Below are 27,723 nucleotides of genomic sequence, written 5' to 3'. Positions count from 1 at the left end.
CAAAGATCAATTGAAATTGATACAATTAAATCAATTATTTTTTCTTATATTTTAGATCCAAGAGAGTATTGATTAATCAAAGAAAAACTAACTAAATCAACTTAATTGATTTGATTGAGATTTTTGGCTTGATCAAGAGTGTTTCAAGCCAATAAGACCCAACCTATTAATAAGCAGCCCTAATTCTATAAAAGAGTGTTTCAAGCCTTCCTAGCTAGTACCTAATAATCTCCTTTGAGTGCTCAATGTTTAACTGATAACCTCCGATGCTCTGCTTTGGAAGTTTTCTTAATCATTTTAGGTTTTGCCTTTTTTTCATTTATTTCCTAAACTTTTTTTTAAAAATCTTACTAAAATTAGAACAAATTTAATCAAACGAATTACTTCTTAATATCATCATCATACTACCGCCATGTTCTAAATTCTTTTTGTGTGTGTAAAGAATCATTGATTTAATTAATCTTAATTGAGCCTGACTCGGAAATTGTCCTCAAGGAGAGGTAAGAGCTGATATTAATATCTGTGTTTAAAAGTTTTCAACCATATTAATTACAATTAAAACTCGTTTACTCAGCCTACTCTTGTTTTAAATAGTTTTATTTATTCTTATTCTTAGTCTTCTTCTTCTTATTATTATTATTACATTTGAGTATTTATTTTTTAAATACGAATAAATCTCGTAATATAATTTTTTTTATAACAAGTTGTTTCATTATCATTTAAAATTTACTTTATGTTTACTAAAACTTAAATTATTAAATACTTAATTTTTCATGTTAATATATGTGTGTGTGTGTATATATATATATATATATATATATATATATATATATGTTATTTAAATCTCAACTTTCTAAAATTAATTACTTAAATTTTTTAATTAATTTATTTTTCATCTCAAATTTCAGTTATTTATAAACTCGAGTTATTTTAAAAAAAAATCTTAAATTATCCCCTTAATTTAAACTACTTATATTTTTTTACAATTTTTTTAAAATTATATGTATATATATTGTAATTTTAAATATTTATCTTTTTAAGGATATACTTAAATGAAAAAACATGTTTAATAGACAAAAACTTATTAATTAGGATGAAAATATCCTTATAAAAAATGAAAGAAGCATAATCTTTAATTCTTGAAAATATTTTGCATATTAGATAAATTTTAATATATTTAATATTACATCAAACAAAATGTAGACTCAAATATTAAATAAGACTAAGTGATACTTTATCTATTAAAAATATATTGCTTATAAAAAATTAAAATAATGTGTTATGAATAGTCTCCTTCGATAGGTTAGTCATCCTGTAAAGCTCGGCGATTTAAATTATCATCATCCATGACCATGACGTAAAACCGTACATCATCAAATCAAAGATGCGTGATGCAAGAATATATACAGGAAAAAAATATGTTTTCGTCTCTGTATCTCGTAAAATCAATTCTTGATTTTAGTCATTGTTCTTTCTCTATATAACCACTTTTTTTTTTGGTGTAGGCCTCTATATAACCTTTATAATACTAATTAAGATTTACTCTTATTATTTTCTCTTAATAAAGGTCATCTAACTTCTTTTTTTTTTTTTTTTAAGATGTCGTCTAACTTATTATTAGGAATGTCTGGATTTAGTTCCAAAAAAAAACATCTAAATCAATATAAAAATTATGTGGTTAAATTTGGTTTCATTAAAATTTATCATCAAATTTCAACCAAATCAAATTATTTTTTTTAAAAAATTTAGTTTGGATCAAATTTTGAAATTTTTACTAATATATTATTTCATTCAAAATTATATTTTTTTATCTTTTAAATAAAATTATATTAAAAAATTACTAATAATAATATACAAAATTTGTTAATGAGCTAAACATTTTGTAAAAGAATATGTTAAATTTTCGTTCATTTTAAATAAAAAATTATTGAAAATTTGTTTTTTTAAAAAAGTAATATATACATTATATAATTTTTATATACATAATATCATAAAATATATAAAACTTAAATAATATATATATATATATATATATATATATATTTGATTTGATTTTAAAAATGTAAATTCAATCAAATCAAATCGATTAATTTGAGTATAAAATTATCTAAACAAATAAAAAATTATTAGTTTGGTTTGGTTTTTGATCTTTTAAAACGGATTTTTATTTTTATTTTGAATAAATTTGGATTTGAGCACCAATATTTATTATAACCCGTATACGTAACCACTTAAATACAGCCAAACTTGGAATTAAGCATAATTAAGGTGTTTTTGTCATAAAAAAAAATATTTTATTATTTCCATAACTATAGTTGAATAAAAATAAAACCAAAACGTATCCTTTGCACTAAGATAAAAATATTATATTTTGTTTAAGAATAATTAAGTTTTTTTACTCTTAACTTCTTCTTTTTTACGAATTTTATTTTTTATTGTATTAAAAAAATATAAATTTTATCTTTTCTAATATGACACGTTGACATAAAGATAAAAGTTTGAGATAAAATTTGTTGAAAAACTAAAAAGTTGATAAACCTAAAAAAAATATTATAAGCAATTTCAAAATTTTCATCTCTATCAAATCACTTATCATATCTAACATTTTTTCTCTATTAAATCTCATATATATCAATTGGACTTTAACCAAATGAAAACTTATACAATAAATGAAGTACATAGTGATTTCTAAATCCATAATTAATGTTCAAGAAAAATATGGAACTATTAATTCAACCCATAAAGTCAAATTCACTAGTAAATAGATTCCCAATCCTAAAATAGTCTAATAAGTTTTATTGAATAAATTTAAAACAGAAACCATTTAGTATGAACACAACGTAGCTTCAAAACTATATAGAAAATTAATACTGGTGGCAACTGGAGTGTTAGTGTAATCTATCCATAAGACAGAAAGTTTAGGAAGTTCAACTAACGCAAATTCGCAATGAATGGTGACAGAAAATGTAAATAGTGATGATGGTGATGCATCAATACCCAGTTTATGAGGGAAAATAATAATAAAAAAAAATCATATAATACAGCCCTAAAACATTTCTTGTCACTAGTTTGCTCAATTATAATGTACAAAAAATGTTAAATGCACATACATATAATTTCAACGAATTAGCTGCATGTTGCTATCCCCTTTTCTTTGATTCCATCCGTTTCTCAATCAGTAGTTAGACGGCGGAGTACTCTTCTCATTTCCCTGTAGATTTTAGTACATACGACTTCTATTGGCTAATTCAAAATCTCAACAGAATAAATACTCATTTACCATCTTTTATTTCTCTTTATTTATCTTTTTTTTATCACATCATACTTCCTATTAATCATATGATCATTCATTTATACGAGTCTTTCTCTATTTTGATGTAAACTAGCATTTGGTGTTTACGAAGCAATATTCACTTCAAAACCAGTAATGTTGTACACTACTTTTGCTGTCCCATTGTAATCACGGTTGCGAAACATACAAAATATATTTTGCGTGAAAAGTATGAAATACAATACATGTATTTCATTGGCTAACAATTACATAAAAATAAATAAATAAATATATTTGAGGGGAAATCGTGGAATAATCGTTGGTTTAAGTTTTCATACTTTGATATACTATTGAGCAATTTCCTTATCATTGATAGATGAGTTTATTAAACATGTTATCAGAGTTTGATTCATGATTATATGTATTAAAAAAATTATTGAGAAACGCAAAACCTATTTTGATAATTTTTATGTCTTAAAAGATGTTAATGTTCGACTATCGATTGAAAATATCTTGGTTTGAAAAAAAAGCAAATTCCATGTTGCTTATAATTTTTTTTCTGAGCTTGATTTGTATTTAATTGGATTATATATATAATGTTACTAGATAGCAACAAAATTTAATGACAACAAAAAGTTACTCCTTATTACAAATTTCACTGCTAGTTATTTTATAGCATGAATTTCTAAAAATTAGAAACAGATTTATGTTTAATTGGATCACGTACGTATATATATGCAAGATATTTTGTTAAAATTTATAAAATGGTTTTCTAGATTATACACGCCCAGGACCCAGCGAGAGAGAGTATATATCAGTATTAATTAATGTCATGATATATCTGTGACAAAAGTCAACTTCACATCCATAGTATGGTTTTCAATTGAAATGGATAACATTAATTGTTTGTATTGCACTTTGCACAGGCATAATTTCAACGAATTAGCTGCATGTTGCTATCTCTTTGTCAGTAGATTTATCCATGCAATATTTTTTTCTTCTTCTGAATTCCATGCAATATTTCTATCACTTCATGTTAACTAGAACTTGTTGCTTAATTATCTCTCTTAAAAAAAAGAACTTGTTGCTTATCTTATTCAAAGTCTTAATTTGTCTTTAATTTGATCGCACATGCACGTTATTTTGTTAAAACTTCATTACTTAAAATTAACGAATCAGCAATGAAATTTAATGGCATTTTTTGTATTGCTACTTATTTTATTATTAATTTTTAAAAAACAGAGACAGATTTAACTTTAAATATTTGATGACATATGCACAGAATAATATTTATAAAATGATTTGTTAGAATACATGCAGAGAGAGGGAGTATCGATCGATCTGTCTTAATAAAATGTAACGATATATCTCTAGATTATCAAATAAATACTTGTGGAACAAAATTGACTTCACGTGCATATCAAAGCTTTAGATATATTGAGACTGACAATACTGCTTGTAGTCATGACTGTTGGCCATTAGCAATGAATTTTTAAGTTTTAACTGTTGTTTGTTGTGTTCCTTCCAGCATCTTAAAAAATCGAATTCGACTTTGATTTGTAACAATGCTAACAAAGTTCATCAATTTTCAGTCTAGGCAGTGGTAGTAAATCATTTGACATTATAATGAGTTTTTAAGTTTTATCATGTTTAGCCTTTCCTTTCATTCACTGTATTAATTTCAAGCTCATTTAATTAATTTACTATTTGGGAGAAGTCTCTCCTCTTAGACAGTTTTATATACATCTATATATATCTGAATCACGATGTCAATTTCTGTATTATATATCAGTCAATTCATTACCCATAATCTGGGGGCTGCAATTTAATTAGTTATGAACTGTGATATTTAAAATTCAGGTGGACAAGAGCCACATGAAAACTGGGACACGTAAAGACATGGATTCAAAGGACATATCTGCATGGATATATTTCCCAACTGTCAATTTATTATTGAGAGAAAAGAAAAAAAGAAACAAACAGCGCCGTACGCGTACACACATGCATCTACACACAGATATATAGTTTTCTCTGTTATGCCAACCGATTAATTAGCTAGCTAGGTATATATATAAATATATTATTGCAAGATTTTGGTTCTTGATTTTTATTTAAAAAAATATCCAAGAAATTATTGTAAGCCTAGATTGCTTTGTTTATAATTTAATCATTATTTTGTTATGACGTATATGCTGCTTCCATCTTCATTTTTTTTATTAAATGAATATATACGTACACACACAGTACGAGAGCGTCCTTAATAATTAATATGATATTTTTTATTTTTTTCAATAAAAATTCTACTTATATATGACGGTTGAAACGAACATATAATATAAATAATCACCCATTACCAAACCTGAAAAAATGATTTTGCCGTAAATGAACGCAATGACGATAAAATCAACCGCCAACGTCCAAAAAGCTTCTAATTACTAGAAGTTGTTATATATTATTAGTCGTTTAATTCTGATCCAGCTTATCTATTTAGTATTTACTCTCTTCTTTATTTAAGCCTGTACTATCTTCATTAAATTTTTTTAGTCAACTAACTAATGTCTAAAGGCTTGCCGAACAAAATATAGAGGATTAACCTAAACCCATTATTATTGAAATGTTATAAGATAGCTCCACCTAATGATTTAGATATTAGGATTTTGTTAATCAATGTGAATATTGATTATGGAAGTAAAACAAGAAAGTATTTATTGTACAACATAGTTCTATACCTTTTAATAATTTTTTTTACTTCTTTAATTAATATCTTAAAGATATTCGTATAACATTTGTCAAGATATAATAACAAGAATTAATAATACATGCACTTGCAGTGGCATGTATCTACTAATTGATGTCAAACTTGAGGAATGAATAAATGCTGCAAGAGTCTTGAAGGATAAGTCAGATTCATACGCGGAATTTGAAGGGATAAGCACGAAAAGTTATAGTGCACTCCCAGTCTTTTCGAAGCTGGTATATCTGAGGGTCATCGTGTGGATAAAGTGGGTTGAGATATAAGAAATTTGTTCTTCCATATGTAATTGAGGGAAATACGTTTCATCTTTAGTATCTTACTTTATACGTGACAAGGTATATGGCAAGATTACAAAGGAGTAAGCATTTAAAGAGTTCATGGATTGATGTATTTAAGTATGAAGAGACTGTAAGGTTTCGGTATTGACAGTCAACACAACATTTGTATTATGACACTACTTATGTTACTCTTTAATATATTCTCTTTTGCTTATTAGAAGAAGAAGAAAAAACTTGCAGCGGCATGAAGATATTTAACAATGACAGATCTAATTAGAAATATAACTTTATAATAATTAATTGATTAATAAGTATAATTTCTCTACAATGACATTATATTAAAACTCTAATAACAATAATATACATCGTTTTGTCACAAAAAGAAAAGACAAATAATATACATCGACATGATAATCTTATAAAATATTTATCATAAACCACTTATCTTAATATTTCTAGCTCATTTTGTCACGCGCACGCAAATTGCACTTGAAAGATAATGTACGAGGATTGCATTTTGAATCACTCATAGATTCTAATATATATCACTTCATCAGATCTAGAAATAACATCACCTTCCTTTTTTTGGCTCCATCACCACTAGCTAGCTCCTCAGCTTCATTGTCGAACCCGCACTCAAGAGCAATCAGAAAAATATCAAATTCAAAAAGCGAGGGAAAAGGAAGGCTGCTGAGGTTTCAATTTCAGAATTGGCAAGGGAGGTGGGAAAGAGTACATTCTCGATTTTGTGCACAAATGAAAAATTATTGGACTCGACACTAATAATAAAAAATGGTTTTTTGAAAATCATTAATTAGCATCTGACACGCTGGTAATTTTTTTAAAAAGAAAGAGTAACATCGATTGTGACTCATACTATTAGTTTATAGGAAATAGTTGTGATTCATATTATTATAATAAATGTCATTGAAGAATATTTTGTTTTAATTTGTATTAGTCTATTTTATAATATTATGTTAATATTATTAAATGAATCAATTTTACTGCTTTCAAACATTTGATAATATTGTATTAATTGTATTGAATGTTTGGATAAATCATTATATAAAATAGTAGTTCTAAGAAAAAAAATCAAATTATAATAAGTAACTCTTAGTCCGAATTGACCCAAATTGTTCATGAATGTGTTGGATTATGTTGGGTTTAAAAAATGTAAAAATCAAACAAAAGCGATCAAATTTAATTGATTGAATTGAATCTTAAATTTGGTCAAAACCGACTCGTGAATACCTCTAGTATTTTTAAAAATATCTAATGTGTGTGTTTACAAAACTACAAATTAATAAAAATGTTAAAAAAAATTACATATTTAAAATGTACTTACATATATATTATTTTTATCATTACTTACAAATAATATAAATATACAAGTTCTCTTCTTTGTTTTAAGATATTTTTCTAGTACAATAATTTTATTGGCGTATTGAATTTAAGTTGTTAGGTCAACCAAATTAGGTAGAGTGGGTCTTTCTGCTAAGTACTAATTTGTTTTTATTTTAATCAATTTGATTGTTATTTTCAATTATCTAACTAAATATTACTAAAACTTGTCAAATATGACTACTAGGAATGATAATGGGTAAGGTTTAAATAGAATTATATAGTATTTGTTTTCATACTTGCATCTAAAAAATTATCCATACCCAATCTCATATCCGTATGGGTGGCAACTTTATTCTCATATCTCTATTCCTTGGATAACTATATGCTCATACCAAACTCATACCTATGACTTGCACTTTACTTATATATATAATTAATAAATTAATAAAAAACACTAATAAGAAAAATTACTACAAGTAGATTGAAAGTTTATTCTTAAATAATCTAAACATAATATTGAAAGTATTCACATATAGTATTATATTTGGTCCTATATATATAAGAAATAATTATCTAATTCATCAACACCAATATAAGTGGTTAGATTGGTCAATTTGTCATAAATTTTAATTTTATTCCAAGACTACCCTGATATTAAATGATTTAAGAGGTGATTATTTTCAAACAATTTTTTAATGAGTGCATATAATTATTTTCAAACATAATTTTATCCACATATAATATTATTTTGTTGATAGCTCAAACACTGCATCCACCTTCGTGTAGAAATGAGTGCATACAATCAACAGATCTCATAATTAATTTGGGATAAAAAGGAAATTTAACAATAAAATAATTTTATGTTTCTTATAATTAGAATCAAGAAAATATTTTTATTTCTTATATATAAGACCGAATGTGGTAATAAAAACAAACAAACATAATATTAATTTGTACAAACATAAATCATAAATAAATAACATCAAAAAGCTAAGTCATTCAATAATTTGAAGCACTAAACTATAAAAAATATGAGCTCACAATGGGAAGACAATCTTAAAAAAACATGTGAATAAATTCATAAATTTTTAAATTCATAAATTCATACATAAAAGTAAATAATAATTAAATATTCTTAAATAGAATGTAAAACAAATTTATACATAATTATTTGTTAGGTTGTTACAATTAATCATAAAATTATGAAAATATAATTATTTTTTATAGAAAAGTATATGTATAATGTAAATTATTTACTTAAGTAACATATTTTAATTATATTACCGATAATTATTCTTTCCACTTATAGATATTTTTATGAATACCCATAAAGTTTGAATCTATTTTATCATCTTAATGACCACTAATGTTAAGGCATAAATCTATTGATTAAATTGTCAAATTTAATGATTTTAATGGTTGTGTGTTAATCTAAGGATGACATGCATTTAATATAAAAAGGAAAAAAAAACTTCCGGTGTTTTTGTTTTAGAGAAAATATTCTATGCACGAATAGTCCAAAAAGAAAAAATTATACCTACATTTAATTTTTAAAAAAAACCCTAAATAAAATAAGTTTATGTGCTTAAATTTGAAATCTTTTAAACATGGACAATCATATTTTTTTAAAAAATTCAAAACATTTTTTTATATATGAAGTCAAACACGACTTTTCTTTTCAATTTTTTTTAAAAATAATTGTGAGGGCACAAAGTTATCACAAATTGCTTCACTAAGAAAAAAAAACATAAGTTTCCATTTTGTGGCAGCTAAGAAACAATTTTTGATAGCTTTTAACCCTCACAATTTAAAAAAAAAAACTTAAATGAAAATTGGTGTTTTAAAATACTACTTTCTTATGGGATTTGAGTTATCTCCACAAGTTTTGTTTCTTTAGGCCGATGAGACAAATCCTTAATATAGGATTAAGTCACACTTAAAGTTTTTCGTTTCTTCTCGAGAGTTTATTTTATGGAGATTAAAATAGGTTCTTTTTTACAAACTTAATATATGTAGTCAACTCATTGAGTGCACTACTTCTTTATATGAAAGTGTATTTTAAAATATGACTTACTTATCATCTTATTTTTTTAAGGTTTAAATATATTTTTAATCTTTTAAATATGTAATTTTTTTAGTTCCTCAAATTAAAAGTTATTTTTTTAGTTTCTTAAAATTGATCAATATATTTTTTATTCCATTAAAGTGTCATTCACAAAATTTGTGATATTTTATAGTTTAATATTCAATACGATTTTTGACAATTTTTACCTGTTAGAAAATATCTAAATACAATGGATAGAGAGAGAAATAGGGTTTGGAATTTGGGCTTTTTTTTATTCTTAACTAAAAAGTAAAAGAAGAACTATACCACGATGGGGAGGGAGAGAGAGTTAAATTGTTTTTGTATTTTGACATATTTTAACTATTTTTAGTCACTAGAAATTATATTTAAAGATTAAACTATAAAATATGATAGATTTCATTAACAATACTATGACGGAAGGACTAAAAAAGATATTGATCAGGATTAAAAATATGTTTAAAGTATTTTTTAAAATAAACTCATTCTAATAATTAATTTAGAAAATTGCACCATTTTGGTGAAAAACCCAACTTTATTCATGCCTGTGGACAGTAAAATTACGTGGCATAAAATGCTATATTAAATTCATTTTTGTGAGGGCTATATTAAATTCGTAGAAACAATTTCTTATGTAAAATGGCGGGGATGCAGAAGCTGCCATACGGCGACGTTGATTCCAGTTTGAGGGCCTTGGCCGGTCGCGCCGAGGGTTTCGGCCGCCTCGCCATTGGTGGCCTCCACGGTCCTCTCTATTTCGTCACCACTCTTTCAGGTCACCTTATGCTCTTTTCTTTTCTGCGTTTTATTTAATTGTATGCATGACAATCCTAATTAGTACTTACGACCTTAATCAATTGCATCTATATATGTTATCTTCCTTTAATCAATCAATTGAATAGAAGATTAATAATGACAATGGTGTAATGTGAACAATATGTTGAATTATAGTTTGTGAATTGTGATCACTCATTCAGATGATGGCCCTGGGTCCCTTCGCGAAGGTTGTCGTAGAAAGGAACCGTTGTGGATTGTGTTTGAGGTTTCGGGTACGATTCATCTTTCATCGTACCTCAGTGTGTCCTCATATAAGACAATAGATGGCCGAGGGCAGAGGGTCAAATTGACTGGGAAGGGTTTGAGGCTCAAAGAATGTGAACACATAATCATATGCAACCTTGAGTTTGAGGGTGGCAGGGGTCATGATGTAGACGGCATTCAAATCAAACCAAATTCTAGGCATATATGGATTGATCGATGCACCCTTCGTGATTACGATGATGGCCTCATAGACATTACAAGACAAAGCACCGATATCACTGTATCTAGGTGGGCTTATTTTCTCCATTTTCAATTGTATTACAATAGTGGTTTGTCACATATTCGACTCCTATTAAGTGAGTAAGGGTAACGTATGCAATCTCAGTTGTTGATGACAAAATTAATGCTTGATTTGTTATACTATCAATAATTGATTTTTTCATCAATGACTTACAGTGTGTTTGGATCCCCATCCACACAACTCTAATGCCATTAGTTGCTTTTAGTGTGTTTTGACGTGATAATTTAGTGAAATGTGGATCACTGGTGTATTTTCAAACACGCATTGAGATTTCTTACTTTATCCTTTCAAGAGAGCTGCTCAGTTTATTTTAGAGGATCTGAATCTGTTGGTCAAATGTGCATTATTGTAATGGGTTACTTAGTTGGCTTTGTGGCACCAGGTGTTGCTTTGGGCAGCATGACAAGACCATGCTCATTGGAGCTGACCCGACTCACATTGGTGATAGATGCATCCGGGTGACCATTCACCATTGTTTCTTTGATGGAACACGGCAAAGACAGCCTCGTGTGAGATTTGGAAAAGTTCATCTGTACAACAATTACACCAGAAACTGGGGGATATATGCTGTTTGTGCCAGTGTGGAATCCCAGGTGAGTGTGCTGCTATCATCCTTAGATCTTTTTTTAAAATTTTCTTTGCATGCTAACTGATGTGCAAGATTTAGGAGACTAATTGATTTCTTGAAAATCATTTTACAGATATACTCTCAGTGTAATGTATATGAAGCAGGAACTAAGAAAAAGACTTTTGAATTTTATACTGAGAAGGTAAAATAATTCTCTTCATTTTATTGTAATTGGTTAGGTTCATCAGCTCATGGCCTATCATGTTCTCAAATTTACTCTGAGAACAATGCTAAAATGCAATTCCTTAGGTGTTTTCAGTGTTCTTCAATTCAGATTAGAGTTTCATCTTTATAAGTCATGCAATAAAGGCTGACATTTAAAGTCAGCATAATATATGAGGTGAAGCTCTAATTTGGTTTTTAACTGAACTCAATGGCATGGTGTGTTTCATACAATGAACCTCACCTAGTGAGATAAGATTATTGTTGTTATAACATAACTCAGTTTTTGAGTCATGAATATGTTTCTTAGTTATGGTTCCCGATATGTAATATGTAAATAATTGGGCTTGCTTCTTGAAATATTCAATTTGATTATATATATTTGTTTTGGCAAATACACAGTTGTGTGATAAGGCTGTGCCTCAAATAATGCCAATAAACATTTAGTTTTTACTCTTCAGTTCAGCCATATTGGGCAGCACTGTATCCCCCCCAATGGCTACTAATGGTTGTGATGAAAATGTTTCCTTAGGCGGTAGATAAAGAGGAGCAGAAGTCTGGCTTCATAATATCAGAAGGAGACATGTTTCTGAATGGTGCTGAGCCAAGCTTGCTTACAGAAAACAGAGAAGAGTCCATGTTTCATCCTAGCGAATATTACCCAACATGGACTATGGAAGCAGCTGGACATTCTCTCAGAGAGGTCCTCCTGTTATGTACAGGTTGGCAATCCATTTGTAGGCCAGTAGATAATATGGTCCTTCAATAAGGTTCATTGCATTGCAGGACTACACCTTCTGGTTTATGTGGGAACCATTGACATTACATCAAGCACATTTAAGATTGAAGGTTCACTTTGTCCGTTATTTTAATTCGAGTAGTACTAGCATATTTATTGTATTCTGTAAACATAGTCAATTTTGTGGTTCTGACACTTTTCCATTTTGGTATTTATATCTGTCCCCAATCATAATTTCCATTGTCAGATTATTCAAGTTTGAAATATTTAGCTAATTTTTGAGGTCTGGCAAGCCTCTTTTAATAATTTTATTTTAGCAGTATTTAGAGGTGGTGATCGAGCAAGAGAATTATATATACCTCGTATAAATTTACATTGTTAAATTCCTTGGCTTTGATTGTTTACGCAAGTCTGTGAAGTATGAAAATAAGGTCACTTTATCTATGTTGATGATTTGAAAAGGATACATTAAGAGCGTTTTTGTCTAGTTGAAAGCACAAAATTAGTTAGAAATTAAAACTTTATAAGCTAATTAATTGATTGTAAAACTAGCTATTGAACTAGCAATAATAAGTGTAAATAAATTATGATGCTAGGACTTGAAATTTGGGGGGTGTATTCAAATAAGTTACCATCTTTAAAAATTAAGAAATGAATATTTTAATTTTATTCTCATTTTAAAATATTTTTATAAAATGAAATGAGATAATGTAAATTTTTATTAATTTAATATTATAAAGAAATAATATTTAATGAGTAAGTATTAAACGTTTTTAAACACTAGAATAGTAGAGAATAAATTGAAAATAAGATATTAAGAATAAAAAAGTTAAAAATTTATAAGTTCACATTATATGAAAAGCGATAGAATATATTTTTAGTTGTTCATTTAGAATAAGTTATTTTCGACCTTCAAAATTTAAAATTGACTTTTTTAGTCCTGTTATTTAAAAACAAACTTGTTTCATTCTATTTGCCTATGCCCCTTTACTTTAACGTCGTCAAAATGAAATTTGAAAGAAAAGTATATACATGTGATAAAGTGTTTAATAATAAAAATATAAAATCTTTAAAGATGATTGAGTAAAAGTTTAATGGTCATACGTTAACAAACTAAAACACATTTACATTATCATTTAATCACATATTGTTAATATGATTTTTAATGTAATTATCAATTTATCATAAAATTTAATAACCTTACCACATATTAATTTTAATTGAATGGCGATGTAAAAAAAATTTACTATAAGTGTATAACCCTTTTTTTTAAGTAAATGAACTAAAACACATTTCTTATATTGCTGGACTAAAAATATCTATTTTAAATTTGAAAGACTAAAAACAAACTTATCCCAAATTTGAGGGAGTATTGGCGCCCACCATCCCTATGCAGCACCATTCGAAACAATATTTTACCTTTTATATGAAACTGAAATTACCCCCTGTAACATGTTACTACTGCAGCTCCATCTCCTTTCTTTGTCGTTGACCTATTCTTTGAGTTGTTTGATCCCCTGGTTCTTTTGTGGGTTTCGTCTTGAAACTGATCCACTACATACAACAGAAACAGATGTCCACCATCTAATTGTACATACAATTGAAAATTCTGAAACCATCTAAAAAAATATTGGGTGATTTGGGTTGCTGTGCGCGATGGCAGTGATGGTGGGTGGGTCACGCGAGGCTCAAAGTCAAGGCAGTGCGCACGAGGAAGGAGGTGACAAAATTGTCGAAGTGATGGATTTACTGTGCAGTGGTGTTTAGGGAAGAGATGGTGGTGCGAAGTGATCGTTTTGTATTAAAAAATACAGCCATCAAAAATGCCAAAAAGTAAATTAAAATTTGTGAAAAAAAATTACACACTCTAACAGGATAAAATTTTTTAATGTGTTCCAAACAAACAACCATATGATGTATAGTATAATAAGTTTATTAACATTCAAAATAATTTAAATAATAATTTATAATTAAGTGACAAATTTAAAACTATTTCACACCATCAGACATTAAACTCTTGAAATTTTGCAAGGACAAAGAATGGGAAAAAAAAATGGAAGAATGGAAAAAAACTTTATTATGTTACAAGAAAGAAAAACATATTTTAACCTATAATATATTATTTTTCTACTTCCTACTTGGAACACTATTTGTTTTTCAATTAACCGAATAGAGATGATTATTGAAAATAACCCATATGAAGATGCTTGGTAGAGCGGAATTTAGGTACTATCGTGAAACGTAAAAAATGTGTGGAGACATTATACCTAAATGTATGCAGATGGAAATGCTGATAAAAACAAATGACAAAAATGCAACGGATTCATCAATATTAAACGGAAACTAACGATACCCATAAATCCTGGTAGCTTCAAGAAACCCCAGGTCTAAAGAAGACATGAAGTTTAACACAGCCAATAAGCAATAAACATGAAACTACAAAACGAGATATATCAAAACTTGTCGAGTATAAAGGAGGTAAATGTCCAATTAACCGATAAGATTGCTCTAAAGTTACACCTTGATAGCATATTTCCTTAGTGGGAAATATAACTCTTTCTTCTTCTCCCTCTCTGTCTTCAATGATGCCTGAATAACAAGAAATGCAAAAGCTTATGAGCAACAAATATAGAAGCAAGACAATTACAAAAGAATAAGGCACATCCTACAACCGTAACATATAAATTACTATTTATAAAAATTAACAATAAAGAGCAGAACAACTAGTTGTATTTTCCTGTTTAAAATAGTGCATGAGGAAATTTAGGATTTGTTTGTTTCCATAAAAATTCAAAAGACTTTGTACAAATCCTAATCAAGGTTATTTTTCTTAATTTAAAATTAATAGTACAAAGAAACATTTATATCCATCTGAAAATAATAATTCCCAACCATGATATTTATTCCATATAGATTAGGTAACGTGAATGGAGAACTGCTGCTACCCTTTACACACTTTATAATACATTTTGAACTCAGGTCTTCAGCACCCACATAACAGCTCCTTCAAAGATTGCGGGTATAGCAGTTAATGAAACTCAAAATTTCAAGCATTTGTGGTCGGAATGAAGAAATTGTTATGGATTATATTATATTAAAAAATTAATTCAAATTGAATATTTTTTTGTGAACTTAAGAAAATGAGAAGCTCAGCTAGAATCAAGCTGTTGGTTGATCCAAGTACTTGGAATCCTATTGATAAACGGAAGACAAGTTTCTTCTACGGATCCCATCAAATTTCATTAATAAGAACCTTATGAAGATCGTACTGAATTTAATAAAGAAAGACAAGATTAACTAAGGTTGTTCAAACAGGACCAGGTAAACTAAATGGTATTCCTGGAACAAAGTTAGGGCTATGACTGAAATTAGTACTTAGAAGCTGCCAATGTATATCCAAATTATTAAAATAATATAAAACTATTTTTGTTGATAAAAGAATAATAATTCAAAACTATTTGCTTCAAATGAGGGGAAGGATGCAAAACCAACCCCCAATATTAGATGGAAGGTACTTTTGGCCTCTCACCTTCACTCTAACCAAACAGTGCAGAAGGGCACTGGGGAATATTAAATTGGAATTTGAACAAGAAACAAGTATTTCGTAAAACGCACAGAAACAAGCACACAAATTGATCCGAGTAGAATGGATAGATAACTTAAATAAATAACCGATAAAAGTTTCTCTGGAGCAGCATATTAAAGATGACACACATTCAAGGCATATTACACAAAACTAAATCAGATAATCACTCAAATAAAGAAGAATAACAGTAGCGACAATAATGATAACAACAATACCTGGTGCTTAGTAAGCCTCCTGCGAATAGCCCTGGTCTTCTTAGGGCGGAGATCGAGAGGCAAGTACTTCTTATTCTTGTAGGCATCCCTCAACGCAGCCTTCTGCTTCTGAGAAATCACCGTCAAAACCTGGGCAATGTTCAACCTCACCACCTTTCTGCAAACCCCAATTTCAAAATAAGTAATTAACACAAACACCTCATAGGCAAAACAAACAAAAATTTATTTAGATTAGGTTATTACATCTTGGAAAGCTTGTTAGGGGCACCACCGGTGACCTTAGCAACACGAAGCAAGGCAAGCTCCGCCTTCAGGTCCTTCAGTTGATTCAGCAGATCAGCCTTCGTCTTCTGCCTCAGCTCGTAAACCTTGATCCTCGCTGCACAACAAAAACAATGCCTTTTATCATTTACACCAATTCATCACAACAACAATGAACGAACGAACACAGAACAACGGTTTCAGAAATTACCCATTGCTAGCAATTCCACGAGCTTTTGCTACGGCTGCGCCTCTTAGCTTCTCTGTAAACCCTAGAGTTAAATAAGGGACGAACCTCAGTTTTAGGTTTTTTTATTTATATAGAGTTCTGTTTCGATTCGGCCCGGTTTGAATAACACCTATGTTTTTTTTTTTCTTGGGTTGGATTTAGGATCTCACCTTTGGGTTGAAAAGGCTCACTTCGTTAAATTGGGCTCCAACGTCAAATTGCAAAGGGGATTCCTTTTTGTGTCCTCTCTTTTTATTTATACATCTTATTTCGTTTTTTTATTTATAAATTTTCCAATGAAAAAATAGGTTATGTAGTAATAATGTAAAAGAGATTTACAATATCATCCAATCATAAACTATTATATATGATTTTTTTCTTACTTTTACAATGATTTCTTTCATTGTGACATCAACGGTTATTTTTCTATTACAACTCAAATATGGAATTCAAATGCATCAAATAAGAAATCATATTCTAAATCATCAAACTATAATAAAATACATGATCAACTAACATTTAACAAATTTTTTTTTAAAAAGTACAAAAAACGGTTCAATTCTTTTATTTTTATTTTTTGAATGGAGAGATGCATAAATCAAGATCTTAATATACAAGGGGCCCCTACCATCATTCAAAAATTCCAAGTTTACCCTCACCTAAAATACACAACGGATATGATTCTATTGTATAAGAGAGCTATGTATGACATGTACAACAGAAGTGTGATTTTGTTGCACAGTGTATAGTGGAATCATACTTCTGTTGCAATTTTTTTTACAGAAAATAAAAAAATTACATAATGGAATTGTGATTTCATTTTTTTGTTTGTTTTTCTAATGGTTACACAAAATAGGTTTCACAAAAAGAAAAAACTCATGTATAAATAAAATTTCATATAAATGTCTACTGCGTATTGAAATACACATTCATAAAATTAATTAAATACATATTAAATGTTTAAAATTATTTTAATCCTTATAAACGTCAAGTACATATTGAGATCCTTTAGTTGATTGAAATTTTATTAAGTTGAAACTTAAACGTGTTTCATGTAATACTTTTGCCATGAACAGGTTTTGGGTGTGTAATATTTTTTCCATTGTGGTACAACAAAAGACAAGGGACAATCATCCCTTAAAAAAATGTACATTATCATACAAAAGTCTAAGTTAACGAATAAATCAATATTAACTTACAAAAGTAAATGTTATCTTTATTTAATATTGTATACATGCAGAAAGTGATTTCCATTGACAAATTCAATTGCAATAAGACAAGATACAGCTGACATGGGTCTCCTAAGTGGAAAGAAGGTCCAACTTCAAGCCTAGATAAGTGGACCAAGACTCGTCACCCTGGCCTAACAAAGATGTAACTGTCCTATAACAATAATTTTCATCCAGTATGACATCTTTAGCGTTCATAATGTACTGTTGCAACTTACCGGGACAATGATCCAACATTGAAGGTTTGCGTCTAGCAGATTTCACAGACTTTGATGCACCATTGTTTAACTTTCTCTGGAGGGGACACATTGAAGTGATATTTGAAAATGCAAGTTGACAGACTTTACTCTTTAAGGTAATTTTATCGTAAACGTCTAATTGTGAAAATCTCTTTAGCAATGCATCAACCTCATGTGTTAGGATTAAGTTCACCCAAGAGTCACCTGTGTCTTTTGAACTACAAATGGATAACATCTTTCAATGTACATGACTAGACATCAAGGAAATAGAACCATATATACTAATCAATTGTTTAAGTTCACAAGTACATGGTAAACCGTGATTAACTTTAAGTGTGCAGTCACAAGGAAAACAGTCAATACCTATGGTGTCAATCCGTTGTAATTCATGGAAAAGGATGTCTTGTGCTTCTCTTGATACAAAGCCACGTAACTTGTTATATAGCAAGGAATTAAACATGTGCTCTACCACATTTGTGTTTTTATGAAATGAACCCTTAGTGTGTATTTGAATGAGCGTTGACAAAATTGATTTTGAATGAAATTTTAATTTTGGTTAAAATTTATTTTGAAGTGGTGTAGTTTATGTTTGGATGTTTTATACAAAAATAAAGTTAAGAGTAAAATTCAGTACAACATTTTAGATCCAACTCGAAAGCTACTCAAAATTGCTTCACCCATAATCAATTATGAATTCTTCATCATCATAAAATCAAACATGTGAAAATGTATCCAAATTCAATTATGAACTCATAATCAATTCCCTAACACCAAACCAAACATGCATTTAATCACCATATGTTGCAAGACATGCATATTATTCATTGCATCTCAACAACTACACAAATCTCCCATGCTATCATGATGTGACCTCTTCGATCTCGCATGTGTGCCTTCAACCCTATTATGTAACAAAATAAAATGTAAAAAAAAAAATTTAACAAAATGAAACGTTAAAAAAAATCAATGTCAAATAATTTATATACCTATTTGTTGTTGTGTTTTCAAGATGAATCACTCGATTAGCCCATGCTTGTGCAAACGTCTCCTTAAAAGACGTCAACCATGTATTTTGGACACAATCAACAAATACGTTATAACGTGCGACCGATTTGTAAAGTTTTTCAAGCGTTCATTATACGGTTCTTCATCCAAAGACTACAACAATAGTTTCTAGGCATCCATGATATTTTTCCACTCTTCAACCTTATCCACGATGATTTTTCATTTTGCATAGACATTCTTTGTAACGTGGAACACACATAACAAGTTGGTTGAAGAATGAAACACAGTCTCCAATGCATTTATGAAAGTAAGATCCTGTCACCGACAATAACCAGAGGTAAAACGTTATCTTTCACCAACAATCCTTCCAGTTTGCTTAAAGCTCATTCGAAATTATATGTTCTCTCATAACTTAAATAAGCTAAGGCAACAACAAAAGTCATGCTTGTTGGAGCGATACCAACAATTTTCAACAACAGAAGACAATATTTGTTTGTCTTGTAAGTTGTATCACAAATCAATACTATTGGAAATGAATTTAGTAGTTTGATGGAATTTGAATTTGTCCACAATATATCTTTGATGACATCTTCATTGTCTAGTTGTGCAAGCCAATAAACATATTTGTCGTGTTCTATAAACTTCATCAGATGTTGTATTTTTGTTCTTGGTATCATTTGTTTGCGATGATAATTTTGACGTTCATTGGGTTTTGATGGTGCCAACATTTGTTTGGTCTTAATCTTTGATTTTTAACAAAATTTGACCTAGCTTTATCATGTTTTTAGTCAATTGGTTAACCATAGTTTTTTTTTCTTTAGGGCTTAAATGACTAATATATGAATGATAATCCTTTTAATTTAAAAGGATACCTACAATTTATGGTTCTAGTGGACTTGTATCCTAATTTGTCTTTGTATTGTTTGTACTTTTCCCCCCCTTTTTGCAACCCAATATAACATATGTTTCTTTACTTACTTTTGACTTTTGAATCACACTCACAAACTCGTGTTCTTTTCCAGACATTGAGCCTAATTTAACAAATCATTGCACTCCTTACAAACCCAAAACAATCAAAAAAATTATTCAATAACAAAAACAAGGCTTTCATATCTCATCAGCCATGAAATGGTTGGAAAAATCATGAATGCATGAATGAGCGAAGAGAAGGGAGGAAAAAATGAATGAATGAAGAAAGAGACATAGGAAAGGATAAAAGAAATAAAGAAAGAAAAATAGAAAAGAGTAACAAGATAGGAAAGGATGAGGTGAAATGCTCAAAGAGCATTTTGGTTATTAACCCAACGCTTTAATCAACTGAGATAATAGACTAATTATGCTATAAAATAATTAATGTCGTTATATATAACACTAAAATTTTTAATATATATTTAATGCACATGTAAATTTACATAATAAATTTTGTGATAATTAATTTTGATGTAATAATTAATTTGTAATAAAAATTTATATATGTAAAAAAAATACATCATTAGATCAAAATTAATTATAATAAGATGAAAATTAATTGCGAATCCATAAGCTTATTCTTATTGATTATAAATCCATATCAACTTTAGAAAAGAACGATATTGGAATTGTCAATCTTATACTGGGTGTACAGCAATTTAACTAGTGTGCAAAGGAACTGGCTAACCTGTTTCTAAACATACACATCCTTTTCTCCTTCTTTTTTCATGTGAATAGTTAAGGCTTAAGGCTACAAATGCTTGAGGCCGGGAAAAGTAAACTAGTTAAGTAAAACACGAAGCAGGCTTTAGTTAACCAAATGTGATGATCTCTTTCCCTTGTTTTTATGGGTTTCAGTTCCTTGGATTTTGTTGGACGTGACACATGTTGAGTTATATAAATCTTTTTAGAAATTTTCTTAATTTTTTAATTATTAGATGACAATATGCAAGTAAGAAGTACATGGCAACATTTAATACGGGTTGTTTAGTACGTAGTATTTATTTTAGAAGAAATAACTTTTAAAAAATTAATAACTATAGAGAATTATTTCTCTGAAATAAGTTTAAATAAAAAAGACGCAAATGTTTTTCAATTAGCATTTTTTTTAATGTGATAGTGTGATTTATGGATAGAAGCAAGAGAACGAACTCGACGTCTTCGAGAAACACGAAGGGGAATCATATCATATATTTTAAATTTTGTGATTTATGTATGCAACTAAATGGCTGTCTTCTAAATCTGATTCAAATGTTTTTATTAGCTGTGACGGGAAACTGGATCATATTTTGCACTGTGGTGTTTGTGATTGGAGGGTAACTAAAATATAAAGTACTACTACAAGAAGCTGGGATACCGTCATGCTACTGTCCTCAACATGTTGCTTCTTCTGGACTTACTCTCGGTTATGGGAGATGGGGCAACTTTGCGTGTCTTTTGGGAATCCCTTTGCATTTCCATTTTTCAAATCATAAAAATGAGAAATAATACTTTGTAACTTCTCTATTAAATGACCATTTGAAAACTTAATCACAATATTATTTTTTTAAAATATATCTTTTAATCATATCATAAGTGTAAATTATTTATTCGGAGTTTAGCTCACTAATCACATATTGTGAAAAAATTAAAGTGATAAACTCTTTAATCGGTAGTGTCTCAAAGTCCCCTCTTTAATTGATAGTTACAAAGGAGTCAAAAGAAACGCCCCCGCGAAGAAAAGTTGAATAAACTAAGGGCAAGTTGCTTGTGAATGTGAATACACAAAAACGTGAGCGATTCAAGTCAAGGATCAACGTACAGTATATAAATATAATCTATGCAACCTTCTTTGCCTGTTCTATTGATCCATTCAACCACTTTTATTTGGGTTTATTTTTCTTTGTTTACCAAATCTTCTATGAATTAAAAAATTGAACCAATTCTTCCAACCCGATAATCAACGAAATAATGGTACATAATAATTATGTTAAATAACTATTAGTTATCAATACGTCAACAATCTTAGAAGAAGCATTTGTGAGTGGACCAAGCCTCGAGGGAGAAACGTTGTTTCATAGTATATAAATGAAGAGAAGCTAATGTCATTCCTATCCCCACTCTTAAAGTGTTTTCATTTTCTAATTTCTCTCTCTCCCACTTCACCAATCAAACCTCTTTTTTTCTCAACAAAAATACACCCTTCTTCATGGTCTCTCTTTTTCTCTGTATCTGTTTATAATTATCATTTTCACATCCTAATTCGTAATTAATTTTCCTTTGCTTTTCCGTGTGCAGGCGAGTGAAGCTGAGATCGAATACGAAGAGGTAACAATTAACATCAATATCTTATCTTATTCAATCAAATGCAAAGGAAAAGAAAAGAAAATAACCAAAATCTTGGTATATAATTATCATTAGTTATGTATTAACTAAGAATTAGTAATTAATATCAAAATAGGCGAACAATGTTATTAGAAGCATTTGTGAGTGGACAAAGCCTCTAGAGGTAGAAACGTTGTTTGATTGAATAAAACACGCCTTTCTCTGTATCTGGCTAGTCAATAAATTAAACGAGGAAGCTAAATGTCATTCTTATCCCCACACTTACGTGTTTTCATTTCCTAATTTTCATGCACTAAAATCTCTCTCCCACTTCACTCTTCAAACAACTCTGTTTTTCTCTCTTCTCACAAGAAAAATACCCCCGTCCGAAACAAACTTTGGAGTTCAACCTTAATAATTCTTCATGGTCTCTCTCTCTCTCCCTCTCTCTCTCTCTCTCTCTCTCTCTCTCTCTAAGTATCATGCATCTTAATTCGTTATTAATTTTGTTTTGGGTTTCCTTTGTGCTATGGTGTGCAGGCGAGTGAAGCTGAGATCAAATATGATGAGGTAACAATTAACATCAATATCTTATCTTAATTCAATGAAGAGAAAAGAAAAAACTAATAGAATCTTAACTTGGTTATATATATATATATATATAATCATATTTTCTTTACAATTTTGAAGGAATACGTTTGGAATTCTCGAGGCTTGAAGCTTTTTGCATGCCGATGGCTTCCAGCGAATGGAAGTCCAAAAGCGTTAATCTTCCTCTGCCATGGCTACGCCATGGAATGCAGCATCACCATGAAAAGTAATTAATTTATTGGCCTCTCAATTCCTTCATTTTCAATCAGAATTAATTAAACTGCATATAGTCATATAGATTTTTCATAGTGATGATAATTGATATGAATATGAAATATTGAAACAGGCACAGCAACAAGGCTCGCAAAAGCGGGTTATGCAGTGTATGGGATTGATTACGAAGGGCATGGAAAATCAGAAGGGGTTCCAGGCCTTGTTATGAATTTTGATTTTGTAATCGACGATTGCTCCGAACATTTCACCACAATTTGTGGTCAGCATTTTCTTTCTCTATTTTTTGTTGCCTGCAACTAAGGACACATTTTCCAACCCCATTACGTGGCCTATTTGTTTATCGGTGAATGTTTTGATTTGCAGAGAAAGCAGAGAACAAGAAAAAGATGAGGTACTTGATGGGGGAATCCATGGGAGGAGCTGTGGCTCTACTTTTGCACAGGAAAAAGCCACAATACTGGGATGGGGCAATTTTGGTTGCACCCATGTGCAAGGTTCCATTCCTTTCTCCAATTATTTTTGTTCTCATTCTATCAAATTTAACACACGTGCTTCATACGTTACACACTCTTCTTTTTATTGCTATATATTTATTTATTTCTTGAATTTATTTTTTTTATACAAAATCAATCACTTCTAATTTTTTTTATTGATATAAAAAAGTTAATATAATTATTCAATCACAAGTATATAATAATTTTATTGAGTTTTGACAGGTAACAGGTTAATAGTATAATTTTTTTTACGTAGTTATTAAAATCTTATTTTAATTAGAAAATAAAAATATTGCATCGTCACTCTTTTTTATTTCTCCTTTTGGGTGTTGTTTATTGGTCATTGGTGCGCGCATTCCGTGATGTTCAGTGCCAGCATATTTGGGCCCAATCAAATTAAGTAGATATTTTTTTTTTATTTTTGGAGAAAATTAAGTAGATATTGACATATAGTTTTTTTTCTTTTCCCTTTTATTTATCTCTTTGATTTTAAAGAATATATATTTTTATTTATCTCTGAGAATATGAAAGACAATATAAAGAAATTTGCAATAACTGGTGTATCATAAGTCAGATTTGTTTTTGATAGAATACATATATTCTTTCTTCTTGGGCACATGCACATCTTCAATATCCATGTCTTTACCTACTCCCCCACCAAAAAAAAAAAATCCATGTCTTTGAACATGTTATCTAAAATGTCTATTTCCATCCTGTGATTATCTGTTAACATAATAATATAATATTATTAACAATCTGAAGTGTCTGTTGTAAACTGCATATATTATACAAGCATAATATCTTTTTAAAAGAAAAAATATCACAATTTATATTTTATAAATGGTCGGTTTGATGGACTGTTGTTGATACTCTTATCTAATGGCATATTAGTTGACAATACCGTATCCAACGTGTGATATACGTATATATCTGCAACTGCATTTACTGCTTCAAGATTGGCTTAACTTCAGCACATCTTCAAGTTTATTTTACAACACAATGTTTTTTGAAATAATCAAGAGATATTCTATATTAATTGTTTGCGAGTCAATCACGTAAGATATACAGAAAGATAAAAAAAAAATTATAGGCATCACAATTCCTTTGTGCACAAAATTGTTTGCGAGACGATCACGTAAGCGTTACAAAAAAGAAAATTACCGTGGGTCACGATTTATGAAGTGTTTATTTTGTGTATTACTCTATCTAGATGAGGTGCATCAAAATCCTTTTTTATTGAATTGTGTGCATCAATATTTTATCATCAATCATTATTTTTTCTCTATAATATAGAATCGGAAAATATATCTCAAGAAATACATATAGTTTTTTGTTTTAACTATTGATAAATGGATAATTTAAATTTCGTTATATGATTATTTGACAATATAATTCAAATAAAAATACTAAAAATAGAAAATGTTCTTAAACCTTAATCTTACGTCATGCTTAAATATGAAGTAGAGCTATTTTTATATACTATATTTTAGTTGATTCGTTAAAGCAAAATAATTCAGTGCATAAAAAAAAAAAAATCAGTGGATCCGTTTGACCGATACTACTATTTGACATCGAAGGCGTCTGACCATTTAGATCCGTTGAATTTTCTAAGCTAAACCGTTATAATAGTCGTCCCGTCCCCACCTATTGCGTCACATGTAGAATACATAGCCTGACTTATATAAACAATTTAATTATAATCAATTAATTCAAACAATAATTTTAAATAACAAATAAAAATTATTTTGAATGAAATATAATTACAAATAGACTTTAATATGTTTTTAATTCCTGAAAATTTTCTGAATATTGCATTTGATTTCTAATAATTTTTTCTTGATTTTTTGGTACATGTATGTTTTTAGGTAAAACCCAATCAAGAATACTTATGCGTCCTCTAAACTGATTTGTTATTACCTTTTGTCGATGCTGAATTGATTTATTTGGGTGCATACAACTGCCACGGTGAATTTTTTCCCCCTCTTCTACCTAAATTTAATGAAAAATAATTATTTTTTAATAGTATAATTTTTTTTATTCTGTCAAACAATTAAAATAATATTTTGATTGATTTTCAAGACCGTTACTATAAAGTAATTTATTTGTAATTGAAGTATATGTAAATGTTATGCAGATTTCAGAAGAAATGAGACCCAACACAGTGGTGGTTAGTGTATTGAGTGCACTCAGCAAAGTTGTTCCCTCGTGGAGAATAGTTCCCATCCCAGATATCATTGATGTCGCCTTTAAAGTGCCTGAAGTCAGAGAAGAGGTGTTTGAGCATACTTTATTCCACAGAACTAATAATGGCTAATTAAAATGAACTTCTGGATCACTTTGAAATACACGTGGAGACAGATATATAGTTACACTTTATTTGTTCAAGTTTATGGATACTTGTTTACTTAAATAGGTGAAACTCAATTAATTAGTTGAAGACGATGAATAAGTTATTTAAAATTTTTAATTACTACACATTAAAAAAAAACAAAGACAAATGTCATTTTGTTTAACTACTAACTATTTGAAACAATTGATCATTCATGTGTCTATATAATTAGTAGCACATACTAGACACTAAAGTAACTAATTAACTAAAAAGTACGATCCATAGATTACAATTTGTGGTAGAAGATAAATCTATTATTCTTGTATTGCAGATTAGAGCCAACCAATATTGCTACAAAGGAAACCCTCGTTTGAGAACAGCCTACGAACTTATGAGGGTCAGTACAGAAATTGAGCAAAGTCTGCATGAGGTTTGTCAAATTAATTTTCTAATACTCCCCTCTCTTCAGTGTCATGAATTTAATGCAAAACTGATGATGAACCGAACCATGTCCATTTTGGTTAGGTATCACTACCTTTTCTAGTTTTACATGGTGAGGAAGATCAAGTGACTGATAAAGCAGTTAGCAAACAACTATATGATGTGGCGGCAAGCTCAGATAAGACACTAAAGTTTTATCCAAAGATGTGGCACGGTCTATTGTATGGAGAGCCACCAGAAAATTTGCAGATTGTATTCTCGGATATTATTGGTTGGATAGAGCAGAAAACTCACCATGGAAATTCAAGATTGGAGAGAGAGCTAAAAGAAGAACACGAACATTTGGTCAAGTCTGATCTCTAGCCACTTGCTTTTCTCCACCAAAGAAATTTGTCTTCCTTGGAGGTTTTTGGAAAAACAAGTGGAAGAATAAATAGGCCTAGTCAGTGTGCACGACATGACGACATGGACTGGTAAGGTTGTTATATAACCTCGTCTCGTGTATGTCCCGAAACCCAATTTCGTTTACTCTCCAAGTTCTGAACAAATAACTTAAAAGTATTTTTTTTCTTCTATGCCCATTAAAGCCCGTGTACAGTTGAAGTCAATTTATAAAGGAACACCTGCTTTGGTTATATTATTGGCTCAATTTCTTATTTGACTTGTTAATAATACCTAATATGTGTAATTGGTGAATTGTTGTATGATTCAAGACTACCACATTTATATTCCTAGTCAATTTCTCCAACACAACCAAGTTTTTTTATTTTATAGTAAAAAAAACTCGACTGTGTTTTACGTAAGGATTGACCATGATCATAATAGAAGCCACACAATAATTTTCCCAGATAACACATGACCGTACATAAGGTACATTCTCTGCTTGAGTCGTCACTTGGAGAACTCGCCTTTCCGTTTTTCTGTCTGCGCCAAACAGGGCAGGGTTGAATACCAAATTATTCAATTAAGGTCAAGCAGGTATTATAAGGGATCGC

At 29.4% G+C, this 27,723-nt stretch overlaps 3 protein-coding genes across 4 annotated transcripts; 2 read left to right on the top strand and 1 right to left on the bottom strand.

The window, feature by feature from the left end:
* The first annotated feature begins 10,347 nt into the window (after positions 1–10,347).
* Positions 10,348–12,905, top strand: LOC100802068 (probable pectate lyase 4). The gene is made up of 5 exons (XM_003556496.5): positions 10,348–10,506; positions 10,709–11,060; positions 11,456–11,666; positions 11,775–11,843; positions 12,396–12,905. The coding sequence occupies exons 1-5, from the start codon at positions 10,371–10,373 to the stop codon at positions 12,630–12,632; spliced, it is 1,005 nt and encodes a 334-aa protein (XP_003556544.1). The 5' UTR covers positions 10,348–10,370; the 3' UTR covers positions 12,633–12,905.
* Positions 12,906–14,934: 2,029 nt separating this feature from the next.
* On the bottom strand, positions 14,935–17,118 carry LOC100801539 (60S ribosomal protein L35). The gene is made up of 4 exons (XM_003556495.4): positions 16,876–17,118; positions 16,647–16,782; positions 16,404–16,560; positions 14,935–15,191 (listed from the first exon to the last, which is right to left on the bottom strand). Exons 1-4 carry the CDS (start codon positions 16,877–16,879, stop codon positions 15,117–15,119), a joined length of 372 nt encoding a protein of 123 aa, XP_003556543.1. The 5' UTR covers positions 16,880–17,118; the 3' UTR covers positions 14,935–15,116.
* A 5,301-nt stretch (positions 17,119–22,419) lies between these two features.
* LOC100800623 (caffeoylshikimate esterase) lies at positions 22,420–27,363 on the top strand. 2 transcript variants are annotated; one of them, XM_006606490.4, is made up of 9 exons: positions 22,420–22,526; positions 22,613–22,642; positions 23,180–23,209; positions 23,330–23,456; positions 23,577–23,723; positions 23,828–23,958; positions 26,093–26,230; positions 26,619–26,717; positions 26,813–27,363. In XM_006606490.4, the coding sequence occupies exons 1-9, from the start codon at positions 22,524–22,526 to the stop codon at positions 27,089–27,091; spliced, it is 984 nt and encodes a 327-aa protein (XP_006606553.1). In that variant the 5' UTR covers positions 22,420–22,523; the 3' UTR covers positions 27,092–27,363. The 2 variants fall into 2 exon arrangements, with proteins under 2 accessions (XP_006606553.1, XP_006606554.1); XM_006606491.4 differs by lacking the exons at positions 22,420–22,526; positions 22,613–22,642 and adding an exon at positions 22,677–23,066.
* The last annotated feature ends 360 nt before the right edge of the window (positions 27,364–27,723 follow it).

The sequence above is a fragment of the Glycine max genome, chromosome 20 (genome assembly GCF_000004515.6).
Source record: "Glycine max cultivar Williams 82 chromosome 20, Glycine_max_v4.0, whole genome shotgun sequence".
Lineage (NCBI taxonomy): Eukaryota > Viridiplantae > Streptophyta > Magnoliopsida > Fabales > Fabaceae > Glycine > Glycine max.
This window is presented reverse-complemented; position numbering and strand designations above follow the sequence as displayed.